General features: G+C 41.8%; 1 protein-coding gene across 3 annotated transcripts in view; it reads left to right on the forward strand.

Annotated features, from left to right (window-relative positions):
- The window catches only part of PTPRG (protein tyrosine phosphatase receptor type G), a 402,944-nt gene that overhangs the window by 370,895 nt on the left and 12,506 nt on the right, over positions 1-19,543 (forward strand). For all 3 annotated transcript variants that reach the window (XM_040569169.1, XM_040569170.1, XM_040569171.1), the window contains 11 exons: positions 706-797; positions 10,852-10,948; positions 12,623-12,705; positions 12,933-13,067; positions 13,296-13,430; positions 13,830-14,002; positions 15,034-15,169; positions 15,504-15,650; positions 17,464-17,557; positions 18,833-18,909; positions 19,336-19,464. In XM_040569169.1, coding sequence (XP_040425103.1) covers positions 706-797; positions 10,852-10,948; positions 12,623-12,705; positions 12,933-13,067; positions 13,296-13,430; positions 13,830-14,002; positions 15,034-15,169; positions 15,504-15,650; positions 17,464-17,557; positions 18,833-18,909; positions 19,336-19,464 — 1,298 coding nt within the window. The remainder of the gene's footprint in view (positions 1-705; positions 798-10,851; positions 10,949-12,622; positions 12,706-12,932; positions 13,068-13,295; positions 13,431-13,829; positions 14,003-15,033; positions 15,170-15,503; positions 15,651-17,463; positions 17,558-18,832; positions 18,910-19,335; positions 19,465-19,543) is intronic.

Genomic DNA, 19,543 nt, shown 5'->3' on the forward strand with positions numbered 1-19,543 from the left:
TCCAGCATTTGATTTCTTACTTCTAAGAAAATGTTTGTGGGTGATTTATTGGTATATCGGGTAGCAATTGCACTATGCTGAGCATAAATGGAAGGTCCAGCAGAATACATATTCAGTGTTATGAATAGTGTCTGGCGTGAGAGAAAGCTCAAATTACTGTGGCTGTTGGGTTGCCTGTTCTTTTGCTCAGAGACGGCATCATGCTACATTCTTTTCGATACTACATTTTTGTGTAAAAGGAAAAAGTTAATAACTTCTCCACTGTAGGAGACAAACTTGTGTTTCTGCTCAATCTGATAAAAACTTACTGGGTGCAATTGTGTACTGTGCCTTCCTATTTGGAGTCTATTCTGTTCTTTGGCATCTTCATCCCCTTTACAGCTATCTTCAAAGTGCATAAAAGAACAAAAAGATGCTTGAACTTCAATTGGACTTTGCAAATAAGCATCACAGGGAATAGACTCTCAATATTCGTATTTGCAGCGGTTAGAATTACAAGTATAATATGAAGAATTTGCCTCAAAATTGGCCAGATTCATCAAGATTTCTTATTACTGCATATTGAACTAACTGTGGTCCTGGGAACTCAGATCTACGTGATATGGAGTGAATGCTTTCTTTCCCAAGTTTGCAGTTGAGAAAGTAAATGTTGAAGTTTTACATGTAAGACAAATAGCAACCCTGACTATCTCTTTCTTTCTACAGATGATATGGAAGCAATTCCAGTCAAGCAGTTCGTTAAACACATCAGTGAGCTCTATTCTAATAACCAGCATGGGTTCTCAGAAGACTTTGAGGTATGATTTAATGATCCACTAATAAAATGTCGTTTTCCTAAAGTTAATTGCATATTAATAGTAAGGGGCTGTGTGACATCAGTGCGATGTTGTCATGTCAGGTAAATGCAATGCTCAAATGTATAAGAAGAAATAGGGAAATACCAATTTGCCACCGGTTATGAGTAAACTGGGACTGGACATTTACAGATGGTTTCAAGCCACAGAGCAAGGGTCTGAGGCAGCCTTCTACCGGAATTAGTGCCTTTAACGGCAACCTTACTGCATTTTTATTAAATAGAAAAGCTGCCTGCAACATGAAGGCACAAGCAGGTGTTTTTAAGTCCATGTTTCTCTTACAATCCGCAGCTTACTTTACTCTTGTTGGTTCAGTATTTGCTTTTCTGCATCACACTGAGAAGTCACCCTTTGCTCAAGAAGAGCAATTATTGCTCTCACTGTGAGTGAGACTAATAGAGTTTGGTCTTTTATAAAAACCCCAAACTGTGGCTGTTCCTCTCATTTGCACCGTGTCAGTTCCTGGAGTCCTTGTTGATTGTCTGTTCAGCCAGGAAAGATTGCTGTTGAAGTGATTGGTTATTTTGCTCCAGTACTTGTTCGGTAGTATTTACTTAATGTTACATATTGTTAGCTGCTTAGGACAGGTTCTGACTTAGAAATATGCTGTAAATTTGAGGTAGTTCCAATGAAATGAAAGCAGTTTGCCATGACTGGGTTACCCATGCTGCCCAAACACAGTAAACATCCCACAGTATGAGGATGGACTGCAATCGGGCCCAGTAAGTAGTAGTCAGTATTCTCTGGGTAGTTTTCAGGTATTGCTTTCAGTCTAATCACAGTCACAGCTGAACTTTTGGAAGCGTTTAGAAGCAGGAGGAGCCCCGGAAAATTGCAGTGGAGCTGTGGTGCTGGCTTCCCTATCAGCAGAAAGAGGTGTGTTTGTGCGATGCATGTGAGTCACACGGGTAGCTCTGCTTACAAACAGAGCAACGAAACAAAATAGGTGCTCTAATATCTACAGCCTCCTTACTTACTGCAGTAAAGACAAGACTGTATGCAGGAATTGTTTTTAATGGGATCATTTAAAACATTTATTGTTGCTGTTTGGTTACTGTCTATAAAGAGAGGCTGCTTTGTCTGATGCCCCAAAAGCGTTGTGCAAGTTAGAAACATTTTGTATTCATGAGGAAGGCAAATGTGTAAGGTGTTAAAGTGATTTAGTTCAATTGACTGCTGGCTGGATGGCTGAGCAGGAATATTGAGGCATTTAACAATGTTGATGGTATTCAGGACAAACATTTATTCTCCAGAGAGCAGAATTTGATCAGGCTGATCAAATGCGACTCACTCTTCTCAATTATTTATGAATTGCGACCCCAGTGCTATTCATCACAGCTGGGTTTTACACCATTTAATTATTCAAAATAATCAGCAACACATCTGTAAACTTGGTCTGGCTTTAAGCTGGCTTTGCTTCAGCTGTCACAAAATCACTGCTATTAACAAATGTTGGACACCTTCCGCCCATGTTTTAGCAAAGGAAAACACTGCTCTAATAGCCCTATTTTTCCTTTCCTCCTGGAGCTCCCTGCTGCGAGTGCCACGCCGTGGCAGCCAGTCAGGAGAGATGGCTTTAGCCAATTAGTGCTGTGCTGGGGACTGTGGAGTCCCCTCTGAAGGAAGTTAGACTCCTCCGACTACACTGCGCACACCAAATTCTGTTCTCCCCACTTGCTCAAAATTTGGAGCCTCTCCTTTGAAGTCTGTATAGCTACTTCAGATGTATTTCTCTGTAGCTGAGGTCTCCACTTGCTAAAGACTAAACGAAATGTTCTCCTAGAGTAAGGAGAGGCAATAGGAACGAGACAACTGCTGTCTGGCATAAACCATCCATCTCGCTTTTGGGGCTTACGTTCTGCCCTGCTGACACCTCGTGGGCCTGATTCTCTCCCTTATGCTTCACAGTGATGGGATGGAAGAGTGAACCCAGAATTTTTCACAGATCCTGTAGGTGAAGTGATACCTGATCTAGATCACAGACGTACTGCTGAAGGATTGGGCAGTATGCAGACACAGTACACGTGTGCAGTATTAATTATGTACCTCCAACCTCCATGCCTAGGGAACTTCTGAAAGGGGCTATCAGGTTCTGCAGTCATATGGGCCTTTTACAAAAATCTGCTTTTTACGTCTAAAGGGAAGAGAGAAGAGTGGCGAGGAGATGCTGGGAAAAAACAAACTGATCAATACTACAGAATAAATAAATCTTCCCAAAGATAGCCATGGTAGTACATGGGATTATTTAGATGAGAAAAGGATCAAAAATATCCTCAGAAGTTTCCGTGGCAAGAGGTTTTATGGTGAAACGTGAGAAAGGAAAGGCTAACCTAGGCACAGACATAACCTGCCCTATGGAGAAGGTAAACATTCTCCAGCTGTTTGTTGCTAGTTTTTGGTGTACGTCTCTTCCTGTGTTTTTGGCAGCATGTTGTGGGTTGTATTGAGTTGTTTTTTACATGAAGAAGATTCCCGTGGAAGTAAATTGTATGAATACTCCCCCCTTCCTCCTCTTAAAATGAGTGTAATTACAGCTAAATATTTTGTGAATGTGCTTAGGAAGCGGTTTATGTGGAGAGTTAAAAAGGACTTTGAACTCACAAATCTTTTGATGGAAAGTACATCCACAACAATTCCTTGTTCCCTGGGGGTAATCACAGTGCCAGTAGCCAGCTTTATTGTCTGGTGATAGCTGAGCTTCCTTGTGTATACAGAATTGTTAAGATTTCCTTTGAGTCCCATGAATTTTCAATTTTTGATATAAACTAGAAATATAAGGCCTGATTTAATACTCAGCAACGAACAGCTTTTTGAACTGAAGTCCACACTCCTGTGTTGTCAGTGCTGGTTTCTTAGGTAACTCTTTGTATAGTTCACCTTGGAATTTGTTCAACCTAAAACTGAGAAGAGCTCAAGGAGGTTTTGGGGCTTGCTCTCAGGCAGCTCCAGCACCCTTCTGCCATGGCATACAAGGTGAGGTACTACACTTTTACAGGGCAGCACTGGGGCAGAGTTTGGTGCCTGTTTCCTTGTGTGCTCTGGGAGAAGACTGAGCAGAGATTGAGAGGCTTCCTGAGCCAGAAGTTACATCTACTCATTGTCTAGCCAGAGATTTTCTTGGCATCATTATATTTAATGGTCTTTGATAGACCTTTTTTCCCACAAATTTCTAATTACCTCTTGAACCCTTTTAGACTTCTGGTGCCCAAAGCATCCCATGGCAATGAATTCTACAATTTGTTCCACAAGAACAGACTTCCTTTGGTTTTAACTAATAACTTCTCTTGGCACCTCCTAGTTTTTGCATTACAAAAACTTGTTCACTTAAATGCCTCACGTAATTCTGTGTACTTCCCTCAAATCATCTTTTTTTCAGATCTGAAGAATTCAGTCTGTTTTTTTGAGGAAGCCATTCTAGATTTATGATGACGTGTTCTCTACCTTTTTCTTTCCTTACCATATCCTTTTCAAGGATAGGTAGGGAAGGCCAAAGCTGTGCACAGTATGTAATGAGTGGGTTTACTGCAGAGTTCTGCAGGAGCACAGTGATGTTTTCTGTTTGGTTTTCCATTACTTTCATCCTTCCTAATATACTATTTGTTTTTTAAGAACCATTGAGCACTGAGCTGACACCTCCAGAAAACTATCAGCTCTGACCCCAGGGTCTCGTCACTGAATAGCGAGAGCAAATTGGGAACCTGTCAGGGTGTGTGTATAGTTAGGGTTGTTTTTCCCAAGTACATCACTTTGCATTTATCAACATTGAATTTCATTTGCCATTTTATCATTCAGCCACTCAGTATGGTGAGATCATTCTGCTTCCCTTAACAAACAGTTTTTTTTTTTCTAATTATCCTGAATAATTTTTCATCATAAACACGCTTTGTCTGCTTTGCAGTCCATTTATGAATAGATTAGGTCCCTGTAAGGTCCCACTGGTGAAACATGAACACTGACAATTCCTGCGTGGCGAATGCCTCTTAGTATACAGGGGCAATTTCCTTCTGCTTCACGAAAGATCAGTTTTTTAAGTAATGTTTTCTGAGAGACCTTTCCAAAACCATTTTGGAAAACTAAATATGCAGTTCTCTTCTAGACTGTCCTTACCTATGGGCTTCCTCAGGGACCTCTCCACAGCGTGTTCAAGGCACTCACTGACTCTGCTATTTATTATAGCGTCTAGCAGTTTGCCCTGTAGACAAGTCAGACGCAGTGGGCTGTAGTGCCTGAAATCCCTTCTGATTCTCTTGTTAAAAACTGATGTCACATCTTCTATTCCCCTGATACTCAGCCTGATTATATAGGGCATGTGCCCTCCAAAGTCTTGTATCAAAGAAGGGTGTGAAGTGCCACCTCCCACGGTGAAGCTTTTCACTCCCTCTCCCTGGCCTGTTACTGGCATAACACAGTAAGTTTTCTCAGAGTCGTCATGTCCTTGTGCTCTAAGAAAGGAACATTAAGCCAAGAAATGACCCTCCGTCCCCAAAGCTAACTATGCATTTTTGTAATACGACGCCCTAGTTGGATTTCTGAGATCAGACAATTTTATTCACCTCCTCCCTAATTCTGGAGTGAGTTGGTCGGTGCTGCTGCGGGAGCGATTAGAGTGGGTGAATGCAATCTCCGCAGACCTCTCTCCTGCCAGTGCCTGTGTGAAGGTAATGAATCATTGCCAATTTGGAGTCTGAACAGGCTCGCTGAACTCGGAGGCAGGCTGTCTAGCTCCCTCATCACATAAATTGAAAATATCTTTATACTCCAGTGGCACCTTCTTCTAAATGTCCTGAAATGTAAGAAAATAACATAAATCCATATCTTCAGCAATGGGGCAGGGATTTGCTAACGCTGTTCTCACAGTTGCTACTGTCTGGGGCAGGGGTCACTAGCTGTCTTTAACCAGTGACCTCAGGACGGTATTCTCTAGTGAAAGGTGGCATTGAAGACTGAGATAATGCTGCGCTTTGCACATTTCTCAAGGCACTAAAAACACTGTGTAGTTACACTGGCATCTTTTACAGATTAGACATAGCTTACACCAGACTCGTAACTGCATCTACACCAAGGAATTTGGCAGTAGAAGGATGCCATTTCAAAAGCATGTTGCTAGCAGACATTGCTGCACTGGGAAATGTTTTATAACCCTGGCCCAAAACTGCCATAATTAGAGGTATTCTCAGGCTGTGCATTGCTGTAGTAAAAGCAAAGGGAAGCAGCACTGTGAAGCTGGAGGACGAAGGATTGCTGCAGGAGAGGTCTTCCTGGAGTCTCTGTCTCACTGCCTGACCCACCCTAAGAAACCGGTATGAATTAAGAGAAAAAGTAGAAGAGAAACTCTAAAAGAAATCCAGATATCGTAGAATTATTGAAGTTGGAAAAGACTTTCAGATCATCGAGTCCAGCTGTCAACCCGGCCTACCGAGTCACATCACCAAGCCATGTCCCTTAGTGCCACATCCGCACGTCTCTTAAACACCTCCAGGCTGTCTGTTAATTATGGCCCAGCAGCATCCACAAAGTTTCTGCCTGGAAGTCCTCAGAGGAGGACTCAGAGCAGCCGCAGCTTCACACGGGGAATGCAAGGTTTCGGTCAGACTCAAGCCAGACCGTAACGAAGGGCAGGATACCGCGAGCAAACAGTCCTCCACCATCCTCTGCTCTCCCACATCTGCAGGCATCGCTCGGGTATACAGCTTAGCAGCATGCCCAGCTCAGTGGTCCTGACTTGCTCACACTTGCATGAATTTTTAATGATCTATTCATGATTCCTCCACTGTTATTCCTGGGTTCAGTCCTTTTGGTTTATTTTCCTCTTCTGCCTAGGCTGTCCCCAGCTCACCCCTCTCTTGAGTGCCATCAGAGAGTTTCTACTAGTGCTAAATTATTGCAAAAATCTACACTGTTCCTGTGGGAGATCTTCAAATGCTATTTGCTGTCTCTATTGGTGTGCCGTCTTCGTGTTTGCTGTGATAAAAGAAACAGCAAGAGCGCTACCAGAGAATTCTCTAATTTGGGATTAAAATAATAGATCAAAAATGATCTTGGGGGTGGATGAACTAGCTGCCTTTACGCTGAAAAATATCACAATAATATCAAAAAATAGCCACGGATCTTCTCTAATTTAGTCCTTCAGGTTAGGATCCTTTCCTTTGTTCCTGATTCCTCCTCATTGCTATTCATAGGCTTTTACAGTTCAGCCCCTGCTAGGACATCTCTTTACTAAAGTAATAGGAAACAACAGCAGCACTGCATAAGGCCAAATCAAAGGAGCGAGTTCCTGCTCAGTCACTGTAGCAAAAATTCTTGCTCAGAACCTTATATTGCCAGCGTGATGCTGAAGCGGTTTGATTTTACACTTAAATGGAAATTCTTTGAAGTTTAGAAGAAACTAATCTTTAACTTGTTTCAGAAAGGCAATGAAAATGGGTCGTTAAACCTGGGTATATCAAATTCCAATTAGCATTAGCATGGACAATATAATTAAAAGGTAAATTAGCCATAATAGCATAGACTAGAACACTTTTTACAGTAACTAACTGTCAATTGAAACCATGTACTTTGGTTTCTTGGGTTGTCAATGATAAGTTGAAAGGACAGAATAAGAGCCTGTATCCATTCATCTTTGGACAGCAATGTGTTCTGCAGAGTTAAACATGAAGAGCAGCGGTGCGCTAGCACAGCCGCCGTTAAAATCAGGGGAAGAGGCTAAGCAGGATTAAGGAAGGCGAAGAAAAGACTCTGGACCTGAACGTTTGTTTGATATGAGAGGGCGAATAATGGATGCGGTGGTAGGGGCAGTGGCTGTACTACTCCGAGGTGCCAGAAGCAGTTATGTGCTAATTGCAGAGGAGTTTGTTTAGGCTGCAGTGAGCAGCCTGGGATCAGACCAGACCTGGTGGGCTGCCTGCAAACTTGAGTTGAAATAATAATATAATCACGGGGATGTTAGTAATGCAAATGAATGACTTTGTAGCCAGTACGACTTAGAAATCCCAGGGCGTTAATTGCGTAACCAATAGAAAATGCTGAGAAAATAAATATGTAATACACATAAAATGTGGTAAAGTAGCGTAATTAGAACAGTGACTTTTTGGAACTTCCTCCAGAGTGATATTTATTAACACCAGGCCATCCCCTTCTGCCAAAGGGCAAATAATATTCTGAGCTGAGGCATAGATAACAGGCTGCAACTAGTCTTGCCTTCTTGAAGCATTTTGTGCTTTGATGAAAGGAACCACGTTGACTTTAATAACAAAGGAATGTTAACTTATGCCTTGCTGTCTGTTTCAGTGAGCCTGTGGTTTAGTCATTTGCTGTTAGAATTTGGAGAGGTGAACCCAGGAGGGCAGACCATGGATAACCAACCTGTGCTCTCAGTCTTACCTGTTCGTGCAGCACAGCCAAGCGTTGTCAGTGGCCAACACGAAACTGGAGGATGTTCTCAGGCCCCTTCTTGTAGGACAGCCTCAGCATCCCAATGCTTTGTGTGCCCTGGACTGGGGAAAGGGAGCTGGAGTTGAAATAGCCGTTTCATTGTTCTACACTGATGTTAAAAAAGGCCAAAAAAAAAAAAGGTATATTGGCAAGGGAGAAGCTTTTCTTGAACAATCTCCTTTTCACAGTCTCCTGTGGAACAGAAATCCAGCATTACAGCAGTTTTCCAGAGTATTAAAATTCACTTAGAATGTTATGTGGTAGGAAAAGCCATTTTCAGATGATCAGCTCTCACAGCATAAGACCGTCTTTTCCACTGCTGTGTTTTTCACCATCTTAGCTTAATCTTCCTCTCCTATTAACTTTATATTGGCCAGCTGGGAACATGTACAGTTGAGAAAACAGTCAGCATCAACATAAAAAGGTTAATTAAAGTGATTAACCTCACCAACAATTCCCTTATGGAAAAGTCCTATAGAATTTAATAGAAAGTGATACATTTATTATGTAGTATTTAAACTGTCAGAGAAAATTCCTTAGCAGGGATGTAATTCCCTATTACATTCTATAACTTTTTAGAGTATTCTCCACAGAACCTTTTTGGATTCATCTGTGTTAAATTCTGCAGCATTTGGCATAAAGCTTTCAATACTAATAACTTGTAAAAGGAATTTTGTAGTGATGCAGGGATGTAGGGGTTGACGTAAGGCTTTTCAGAAGTGGGAGGGTATTTTTTAGGAGTGAACTCAAAGAGTACAGCAGTGCTATTATATGATTTCTAATGCAAAAAGAGGTAAAACAAAATTACATTAAATCGAGCTAACATATAAGTAATGCTGCTTTTCCATTTATGACTTAGGCTGAGCTGATCCTACCCAGTGCATAATCAGAAGTCCCTTGTTTACTGGAGCTGACAAGCAGAATTAGGGGAAGTACACATTTTAATGTGGGTTTTCATCCATGATAGAAACGGAACTATTCTGTTAGGATCAGCTGAGAGTTTTGCCCGATTCCTCTTTGTCTTTGCTCAGCTCACCTTCTTGAATGCAGTGTATTTCTCCCTGTGGAGAGGGGGAAGAGAAAAAGAGAAGCAATTGTTATTTGGGAGTGTCATGGGGATATAAAAGCTATAAAATGTTCAAGGTTTTAGTACACTTTGCACTTTTAAAATGTAAATGCTGGGGAAGATATCAAAATTGTAATGCAACTCCTTTGTGAAATGTCTGCATAATGCTGAACTCTGTTACATCTGCTGTTTGTATAGCATTTCTCTTGATAATTTTTCTCTGTCACTTAGCTTGTGATCTTTGTAGCAGCTGTGAGCTCCTAATGACTTTCCCTCTTAGGCAGGTTCTGTACTGTTATTTTTAAAGCCTGGAGTACAAAGCGATTTGGCACTGCCCCATATATCCTTGGGCTAAATTGGTTCTGTTTGGTGTGATTTCTGGGACTCACAAAAGATTTAAATAACTAATTTCTTCCACAACTTTGTGAGCTCCAAACATCGATATATTTTTCAAAAATGTGTTTTAAAACTGCAAATATTTATGCTATTGATAAAAAGAGTTTTAGCATTTTCAAGATGATTGTAATTAAATAAACGAAAAAAATCTGTCTTGGAGGTGGCATCATACATGAGTTGAGGAATTGTAGTGGTTTAGTTTGCAAGACAATCTCTGACACATGTAAATCTCTAGGGCAGCCTGGCCAAGTGGAATAGCTGCTTCTCAAGGGGCTAAAAAATGATCCTCCACCGCCCCCTTTCAATAGCCCTGTATTCTGATGTCCAATGGTGTAAGGGGTAGGTTCAGAGCTGAAAAGTCAATGGCAGTTTGGTATCTAACCTGACTAGACAGACACCTGCATCTCGAGCTTCAAGACAGACTCATTCTGCTTTCTGAATGTCTGAATAGACGTCGCCCCAGTATATATATGTGGATGCAACCTTTTATCCCTTTCACTATATCATTGGCTGTTCATCAGTGTCCAAGAAGTGGTATTTAAAGCACTAGCTGTTATCTTCAGAGGTCTATTTTATTTATATTTTATAAAAGGCATCTCTCTGCAGAGAACTAACAAAAGGTCAGTGCCAAACTGAAATGTCAGAAACCCTGTTTTGAGAGGTTATAAGCAAATTAGTTGTCCTGCGGTCAAAAGACTGCCTTTGAAATGTTCTTTGTGCTTCATTTCTTACCCTGCATTGTGGCCACTCTTGCCTTTGAAGGGACTCTTCTTCCTTTCCCAAGGAGGGAGACAGTGGGGTGCCACAGGAGGTGCAGTCCCGAAGATGGATGGACTGCTGGTCAGAGGGGACAGCTGACCCTTGGGGTGCCGAGACTGCATCTGTCACCAGGTCTGCGGAGAGGAGCATAAGCCAGGGAGCAGCGAACGCCTCCTCAGTTTAAGCAGACCATGTCCTACAGGAAAATGCTGAATGACTGTGTGTTTAATCCAGCAATTAAGATATCGATATTTTGAACATGGTTTCTATGAGCTGTTGCAAAAGGAAATAAAGCTTAATTTTGGGGGCTGACGCATTTTGCATCTGAATAATTTTTATGCCTAGGAAGTGCAACGCTGTACAGCCGACATGAACATCACTGCAGAGCACTCCAACCACCCCGACAACAAGCACAAGAACAGATACATCAACATCCTAGCATGTAAGTAAGCACCAGCAGTGAGCACATTTAATCAAGCAGAAAAAACACTCTCCTCTCACACTGTGTCTGTGTGACTGGAAAAGGCAGGTGGGTTAAAGTTATGTTATTAAACAATAATTAATAAATACATGACAGTGTGACTGGGAGATCGTTTTCCTTCTAAAGGCAGTGGACATTTTAACTTCTCTGAGGCTAGGATCTCACTCCAGCTTTTGTTTTAGAATAGTTTCCAGTTTGATGGTCCAAGCGTAGATTTAGAAATACCAGTTTGCTATGAAACTTTGTGGAGGAATAACTGGAATAAATTGATGATCAGAGCTCTTCTGCCTGCTAACATCTGAAAACTGGCCTAAGGGAAGTGCAAGTTAGGGGAAAGAGTTTTACTGATGATCCCTGAGATTTCCTTATAATCCCAAAGGTGCTAAATCTTACAGAATATAACTGCTGTATTTCAAACTGCTTCAACCTTGTGTACAACTTGGACAAGCAGTGATCTTTGTAGCACAATGCAGGCTTTGCCTGTATTCCTCTGAGAACTGAAAATCTGGACTAGAGTGCAAATTATTACAGGCCTGGGATGTAAATGCAGTAACTTTTTTCCATGTTGTTCTCTGATGTGAGGTGCAGCAGTTACTGTGGTTTAGGATCAAAGATGGAAAGTCGCTGATACGGAGTCCCCAGAGTTCTTTAAATTTACAATAAATCTTGAATGTTTTTGATGGCGTAGGAAGGAAATGCATGTCTCTGATTATCAGAATCTATCGAGGTGCAGGCTGAGAACCAGGAACACACTCACTATGTGTCCTTGGGCAAGGGGATTCACTGCAGATGTCCCAGCTCTGATTTTAGACATAGGTGTCTGGTCCCTCTAAGCACAGAGAGAGATGTACCACTAGAGGAGAATCGAAGCAGGAACTTCGGTGCTCCAAATTGCACCTGAAGGAACCTCTTTCTCCCTTGGTGCCTTGGAAGGCTAAAAAAAACAGATTCTTCCTGCTTAAAGTTAGCCCACATGTCTCTTTCCTGCATGTGTTGGAAGCCCCTCCCAGGCCCATACTGCTGCTTAGAAGCAGAAGAGCTGCAGTTTCTTCCGATTTAAGCAGGAAGTCCGGCATTTGAGTGCAAGAAAAATGGGAGCTAAAGAGTAGAAAAGCATGATCTAAAGTCTATCTTCTTGGTAGGATGAGGGTGGTGAAGGAGTGGGGACATTCACTCTCCCAGACCCAGTAGAGCTGTTGGAGCACAGCAGAGTGGAGGATAATGAGCTCAGACACTGAGCCAAGCAAAGGAAGCTCTACTGCCTGCGAGAGCTGAGCTGGTGCCTCTGCGCGTTACACAGCCCTGTGTGGTGCCGTGGCTCTTTGAATCACATTACACTGTGCGATGCAGATGATCCTAGAGATCTTTCTACAGTGTCTTTTAAAGAGAAGCTGTCCCAGCATGAGCTGTGTGATTTAAGGGATGTGAAGCCTTGAGGACCTGCTACCATGATCAGATGGCGAAGAACAGACAATTCATTCAGGTGACCAAGAACAGACACCTTCCACTTCCAGTCCAAAGCCAGTTTCTGCAGGGTATTAATAAGGGCTGCTCCAATACCTAGGAAAAGGGACATTTACCTGCAATTCTGCATCATGTTTCCTTAATGCTTCTGCTCTGTTTTCTGTCCTGCAGATGATCACAGTAGGGTGAAGCTAAGGCCTTTACCGGGAAAGGATTCTAAGCACAGTGACTACATTAATGCTAATTACGTTGATGTAAGTTCTTTGAGTTGTTTTTTCCTCTCTAACTCTAAATCCCTCCACAAGGAGGAAGTATTGCTACTTGTGAAGTGTTTGTGTTTTCCAATTTCACATGATCATTTTGCTACAAATTCCTCACTATTCTGAATGAGAAAGGCACCTTTCGTTGTTCTCTTTAAATTATTAATATCTCTGCCATGATATTGCTTTCATCTCACTTGGCATTATGGTTTTCTTTGAAGGGTTACAACAAAGCAAAAGCCTACATTGCTACCCAGGGACCTTTAAAGTCTACCTTTGAAGATTTCTGGAGGATGATTTGGGAACAAAATACTGGAATCATTGTCATGATCACAAACCTTGTCGAAAAAGGAAGAGTAAGAGATTTTCTAGTTTATTAGCAAATGCTCCTTACTATCTCTCCAAATCACGTGGGCAGAATTTGTTTTAAATGGTCTGGGATGACACATGTTGATGTCTAAACTCTAGCTAACATAGAGGGTTGCGTAGCTAGCCATGGTTTTACTTTTTATAAAAAAATTTAAACACAAATGTAAAGAAAGTTCAAACCTTCAGCCAACCCATCCAACTATGTCTTTGTTCAGAGAAAATGCGACCAGTACTGGCCGTCAGAGAATAGCGAGGAGTATGGCAACATAATAGTGACGCTGAAGAGCACAAACATTCACGCCTGCTACACTGTGCGCCGCTTCACAGTCAGGAACACGAAGATGAAAAAGGTGGGTGAAGCCTTCACTGTTTTCATCCGGATGCCTTCTAGCTTGTGTAAAGGATGCAAGCCATGCAGGAGAAAATTCAGCTGTTGCATAGGCAACTTGCAGCAGCAGGTGGATGGGAAATAAGTAAACAAAACCAGGATTACAAGGAACCTGGTGAAGGGATTAACCTATATTTATTTCTCTCAAATTTGCTGCTGGTTAGGTATCACAGCGGCTGCCGTTATTCCCATGTGTATTTTTTCTTGAACTCTGTCTCCACCTAGCAGGAGGCAGAGCTGCAGAAGATTTCTTCTGTAAGAGTCCAGCACTTTTTCATCCGAGCAAGCCAGTAGGATTGAATATATTTGCATGCTTCTCTTTCCTAATCTTTCTTTTTCACTGCTCCTACTTTGCATGCAGGGTCAGAAAGGAAACCCAAAAGGGCGCCAGAATGAGAGAACAGTTATTCAGTATCACTACACTCAGTGGCCTGACATGGGTGTGCCGGAGTATGCTCTGCCTGTGCTAACCTTCGTTAGGAGATCCTCTGCAGCCAGAACCCCAGACATGGGACCAGTGGTTGTGCACTGCAGGTATGATGGGTGTGATTAATTACTTCATGGTACAAATGCCTATTTTGCAGTGTGTGCTCTTTTAAACACCAGTGAAGGCAAACACCATGAGTTATTAGCACAGGAGTGTGCCTGCCCTGTGGAGTGCAGGGAGACATGAATTAGCTTTGCCTACATTTTAAGCCATCTCCAAGGCAAAAGCATCCCAGTTCCGTTAGCAAAGCCCTGCATTATGATGGTGAGCTGCTGAGCATTGCACTGATGTGGCTGTGCAGTTTCTGGTTCAAAGCCTGTTTTCCACCTGCCTACACTTCCCTTAAATGAGCTGAAGGATGCGTTCTCCATTGCTGTGTGCAAGGGGGCTGTACAACACCATAGCAAAGAGGAGAAAATGATGGGGTTAGAGCTCATTGAGCAACTCTGAATGATTCCCCTCTCCTTCCTCTGTGTTGGGCCTAGGACTGCCCTCTTCCCCTTCCAGAAGTCCTGCCTCCACGGGGTTAGCCCCGCCCCCCCAGGCCTTGCCATAGTGCTGGTACCACCTGCATTTGCAGAGCACCATTACAGCTCCACCATGAAGCTTCAGCCTTACTTCATGGTGAAGCCAACCAGGACAGCCCACAGCCTGGAGCAACCTCGCCAGTTTGGCACAGGGTAGATTGCCACATGGCTTCCTCTGGCCAACACCAGTAACAACAGCAATGGAGGCAGCACATCCAAGTCTCAGCTCGTGCAAACAGCTAGGCTGTGAAATCCAGGACTATGGAAGCCCCATCCTTGCTGCCCTGGCCTACAAGCCAAGCCAGCTCCAGTGGCACAGGCACAATGGCTTGTGTAACACTCATCTTTCTCTTACATACAAGTTACCACATATGGGAGGAAATACGTGCCCAATAAAATTCCCAGAAAACCAAAATATTCTATTTAGTAACTTTTGTGGTTAAGGCTAGCAGGGACACGAAAGTCTGGGAACAGGTGCATTTGTTCTCCTGTTGTGAACATTTACTTTGGTCCACCTGTATTACATGGAGTTTCTCTCATGTTTTCCATAGTGCTGGTGTTGGCAGAACTGGTACCTACATTGTGATAGACAGTATGCTGCAACAGATAAAAGACAAAAGCACAGTTAATGTCCTGGGTTTCCTGAAACATATCAGGACACAGCGCAACTACCTCGTCCAGACAGAGGTAACAATTGCAGTGGGGTTCAATTTAAAGTCATGTTCATTATTATGTTGCAATCAAAAAGCAAATAGATTTTTTATTTACACCTCTGTAAGTATTGAATATATCACATCTATTGCACAGGAATGTCTCTCTTTGTCTAGACTAGAAACTTCAGATTTTGCATATGACTTCTTCGGAGTTGTATTTGTTACACTTGTAAATGTTTATTCTGGATTTGGCAGTATTTGCATGGGTGGCTTGTTTTGTATGCCCTCCTTTAGTGCTCTACCCCTCAGTTAAAGCCAGCTGTTCAGTTTATTCCAAGTGCCTACGTGACATGCTGTTGTTTATCTAGGAGCAGTACATTTTTATTCATGATGCCTTGTTGGAAGCCATCCTTGGGAAAGAGACTGAAGTATCTGCAAACCAGCTGCACAGTTATGTTAACAGCATCCTCATACCCGGCATAGGAGGGAAGACACGACTAGAGAAACAGTTCAAGGTAAGGCTTGTCACTCCCATCCAGAGGGACTTAATTTCTCCACTCTGTGTTGCATGGCATGTCTTCACCGTCTATTGTCATAGATAATGAACCAAACCAGAACACTTGATTAGCACAGCACATCATCTTGGGAAGCTCAGTGTCCAACAAGTCCTAGCTGCACTGCTGGAAATCAGTACTAATACCTTTGGAGTCAAAGGTGAGAAGAGGAACATGGATACTGCTTTGAACTGTGCTGCTCGTCTCCGCATTCCGAAGGAAGCTGGGGCGTTCCTAAGTGTGTGGGTAACTTGGCTGGAGGTCTTCCTCTAAACTGTGATTCTCATGCATATATATAGAGCACAAAATGAAATGAGGTTCTTGGTACCACTTATTACTTCAGTGTTGTAGAATTAAAAATGTTTTAAGACCAGGAAAAGCAATATGCCTTTCTCAATGCTAACTATGCTTGCTGCTTTTCCTTGCTATATTACAGCTGCTTTCATCATGGCCAAAGTAAAATTGTTTGCCTGGATCTATTTGAAACCTAAGATTTTCTGATTGCATTTTATTTGAATGCATTTAAAACTATTTTGTGAGACTGTGTATCATAGGAAGATTACACATGATGTCTGTTTTCACAGATAAACTCACTCAGTTTAATAACTACCTGAGGAATTGAAACTGTTAAATTTTAACAGATGCAAAGCTATTCAACAAATGAACAAGATATTTTCAGAATTCATGTATAGAAATTCCAGATGCTTAATTATTAAATTGAAGAAACAAGTACAAACATACACACACACAAAATGTGACAGAAGAAAAACATCTGTTATTAAAAAAATAAGTGTTCCACTTTTATTAAAAATATTAAATTATAAGTGTAAAGATGTTTTCTCATGACTCATGGCAAAATTTCAAAAAATTTAAGTGCCATTTTCAGAAATGGCTTCCTCTGCTAGAGTTGCACAGATATTTAGAAACTCTGTAACTTCCAACAGGCCTACTGCGAGTACAGAGGTGAGTTAAGCACTATCTTGTTTAGAGTGGATATGAAACCAGGACTAAGAAAGCAGCAATTATTAAATTTTTCCCCGATTTCTGCTGCTACCACAGAGCTGGCAGAAAATAACTTGTGCTCATGCCTTGGGACAGTAGTTCACATTCAACTGTCTTAGAGTAAAATTACATTGAGTGATGAGTTGCTAGTGCAGGAGATGGAAAACCCACCTTCACCTTCCTTGCTCTGTTAGAGATTCCCCATACACTGGCAGAATATTCAAATACAAATCTGCCTCCCTGACTTTTCATTGTGCCCAGAACAAATTTAGCAGACCAGATAATGTAACCCATGGCCTCAGATCTCTGCCGCTGGCATGGTGGGTTCACAAAAGGCCTGGCAGGAAAAAGTCATTCTGCAGGAATTATCTCACTTTTATTTTGAAAGAAATGTAAAAGTTTTTGTTTTTTTTTTTTTGTCACTGTTTTATTTTGCTAGCTTTTCTTCCTTGAGACCTGCTTCTGACTGAAAATGTCTGCGAGTCTTTGAAATATATTCTCAAAGATAACTAAATGTAGTGTTCTGTGAAAATACATTTTGATGGAACTTCATTTTCAGGATGTTTCGAAGCTGAGAGCTGCAAAGATCTTTTTATCCATTAAACATATTGTATGAAAAGGATGATTTCCATTGGCATCTTGAGTATTTTAAACAAGTTTAACAAAGCAGTTTATTCTTCTACTGATGCGTCTTCCCAGGAGTTGGCAAAGAAACCACCTCTCTTCATTTAGATCGCTATGAGGAGTGACTTACTACTTTATTCTCTTTCAGCTGGTTACACAGTGTAATGCAAAATACGTGGAATGCTTCAGTGCTCAGAAAGACTGCAACAAAGAGAAAAACAGGAACTCATCAGTCGTGCCGTGTAAGATCACATCTTCAGTTTGATTACTGCCTAGCATAACTTTTTGTAGCGAATTCTCCCCGTGTTATGCATGAAAAGGCAGAGCCACTAGGAAGGAGAACTGTAATATTCTGTTCAGACCAAGCTGTCTTTCACCATTATTCTGATGAAACTGAACAAAAGAAAATAGTTACGGTGTCAGCCAGATATACTGTCCAAGTGAAGTGTTAATTTGAAGTGCTTAAGAATTTGAATAAATAGGTAGGGGATAATCTATGGAATACTGTGATAATTACTTTGATACAGCTCCCAGCTCAGGTGAGATCTCCCAGGGTGATTGGCACAAGTTTTTTATAATTCAGCTAGTACACTCAATTGTTCTGTGCAAAACTTCTGTAGATTTGAGGGTATTTAGTGCCCAAGGCCACAGTTTCACAGTTATTAATACGGAATCTGTGCCCGATTGCTAAACAGTATGAACTTGCACCAAACCAAGCAGAAGCACAGTGTAGTTCCCATCACTTTCCCCCCAAGCACAGAACGTACAGGACAGGCAGTAGCCAAGCCTAGTGCAAAGTCATAATGGCACAGATTTGGTCCATCATGAAGGTTGGTCATAAAAAGGGAAATCATAAGGATATACGCTAAAAACAAAGGTGGATGGACTGAAATAGCCTATGCACCTTTAGAGTTGGTGTCATGTAGCTGCAGTGATTGCAGTGGTTTCAGCTGGGCAGTAGGAGCCTGTCAGTTGGCTTCAGGATGTTGTTGAACCCAACCCTCAAACACGGAGCAGTGCAGACCTCCTGAAGAACACGTAGCCACTTCTGCGGGGCTACCTGTTAGGGAAGGGCTTTGTCTGAGGAGGTTATCTCACCCTCCAGCTGGGAGGAGTGAGTGATGGTCGTGCTACGGAGTGGTAGGGAAAACAAAATAAATCAGCTGGGTTTGTGTGCTGCTGGAGACAAATGGAACGCTGCAGTCAAGAATTACCTTAAATCCCCTGTTATCACTGCATATACTGTTATTTGGTAATTCAGCCTGCTGTGAAAATCTTTGCTATAGTAAAATTTGATTCCTGAAATTACTTTGTCCTTGTGGGAATATTGTGCAACATTCTCTTTTATATCCTGTGTTAGCAGGCAATGCTTTAACACGGTTAAAGTGCTGGCCTACTCCTGGGGGAGATGGGAGCTGCACAGTATTTGGTTTGTTAACGTCTGAGAAATTCTTGCTTTCTGCAATGTGCCATGACCAGACTTTGATATTTTTTTTCTTCTTTTCTTTATCTTATAGCTGAGCGTGCTAGAGTGGGCTTGGCACCGCTGCCTGGAATGAAGGGAACTGATTACATTAATGCCTCTTATATCATGGTGAGGAAGCCAACACCTAATTACAAAGTAAAATCAATTCTAAGGTGCTAAATACCAGATGCCTGTAATTGTCTTAATTCTGTATGTAATGGCTGTGTATTAACAGATGAGATTTTAACACCTTCCCCATAATGTAAAGCTATTAACTGTGTTTTATTAAAGATTGTTGCCTAAAAAAATTAAATACAAGATGCATTTAGGTGGAATGTGTATTTCCATGAGATACAGTCAAATAAATACTGGGATTTAGAGTAAATGAAAACAACGGAGACTCTGCAGGATGGAAATGGAGTTACAAAATTATAGTCTGTGTGAAAATATTGTGGAATAAAATGAAGTAGGGTCATTATGTGTCCCCAAAGATAAAATTAATGCTCTAAAAGTGTTGAAGGCAGTAAGTAACTGCGGTTTGTTTTCCTGCAAAAGGGCTACTACAGGAGTAACGAGTTCATCATAACCCAACATCCGCTGCCACATACAACTAAAGATTTCTGGCGAATGATCTGGGATCACAATGCACAGATCATCGTCATGCTGCCGGACAACCAGAGCCTGGTGAGTGAGACGCTTCCCTCCCTGCACTGTGCGGCTGTCACTCAGCCCAGCAGGCCGCTCATGTAGATATGTGCTATGG

The sequence above is a fragment of the Cygnus olor genome, chromosome 10 (genome assembly GCF_009769625.2).
Source record: "Cygnus olor isolate bCygOlo1 chromosome 10, bCygOlo1.pri.v2, whole genome shotgun sequence".
Classification (NCBI taxonomy): domain Eukaryota; kingdom Metazoa; phylum Chordata; class Aves; order Anseriformes; family Anatidae; genus Cygnus; species Cygnus olor.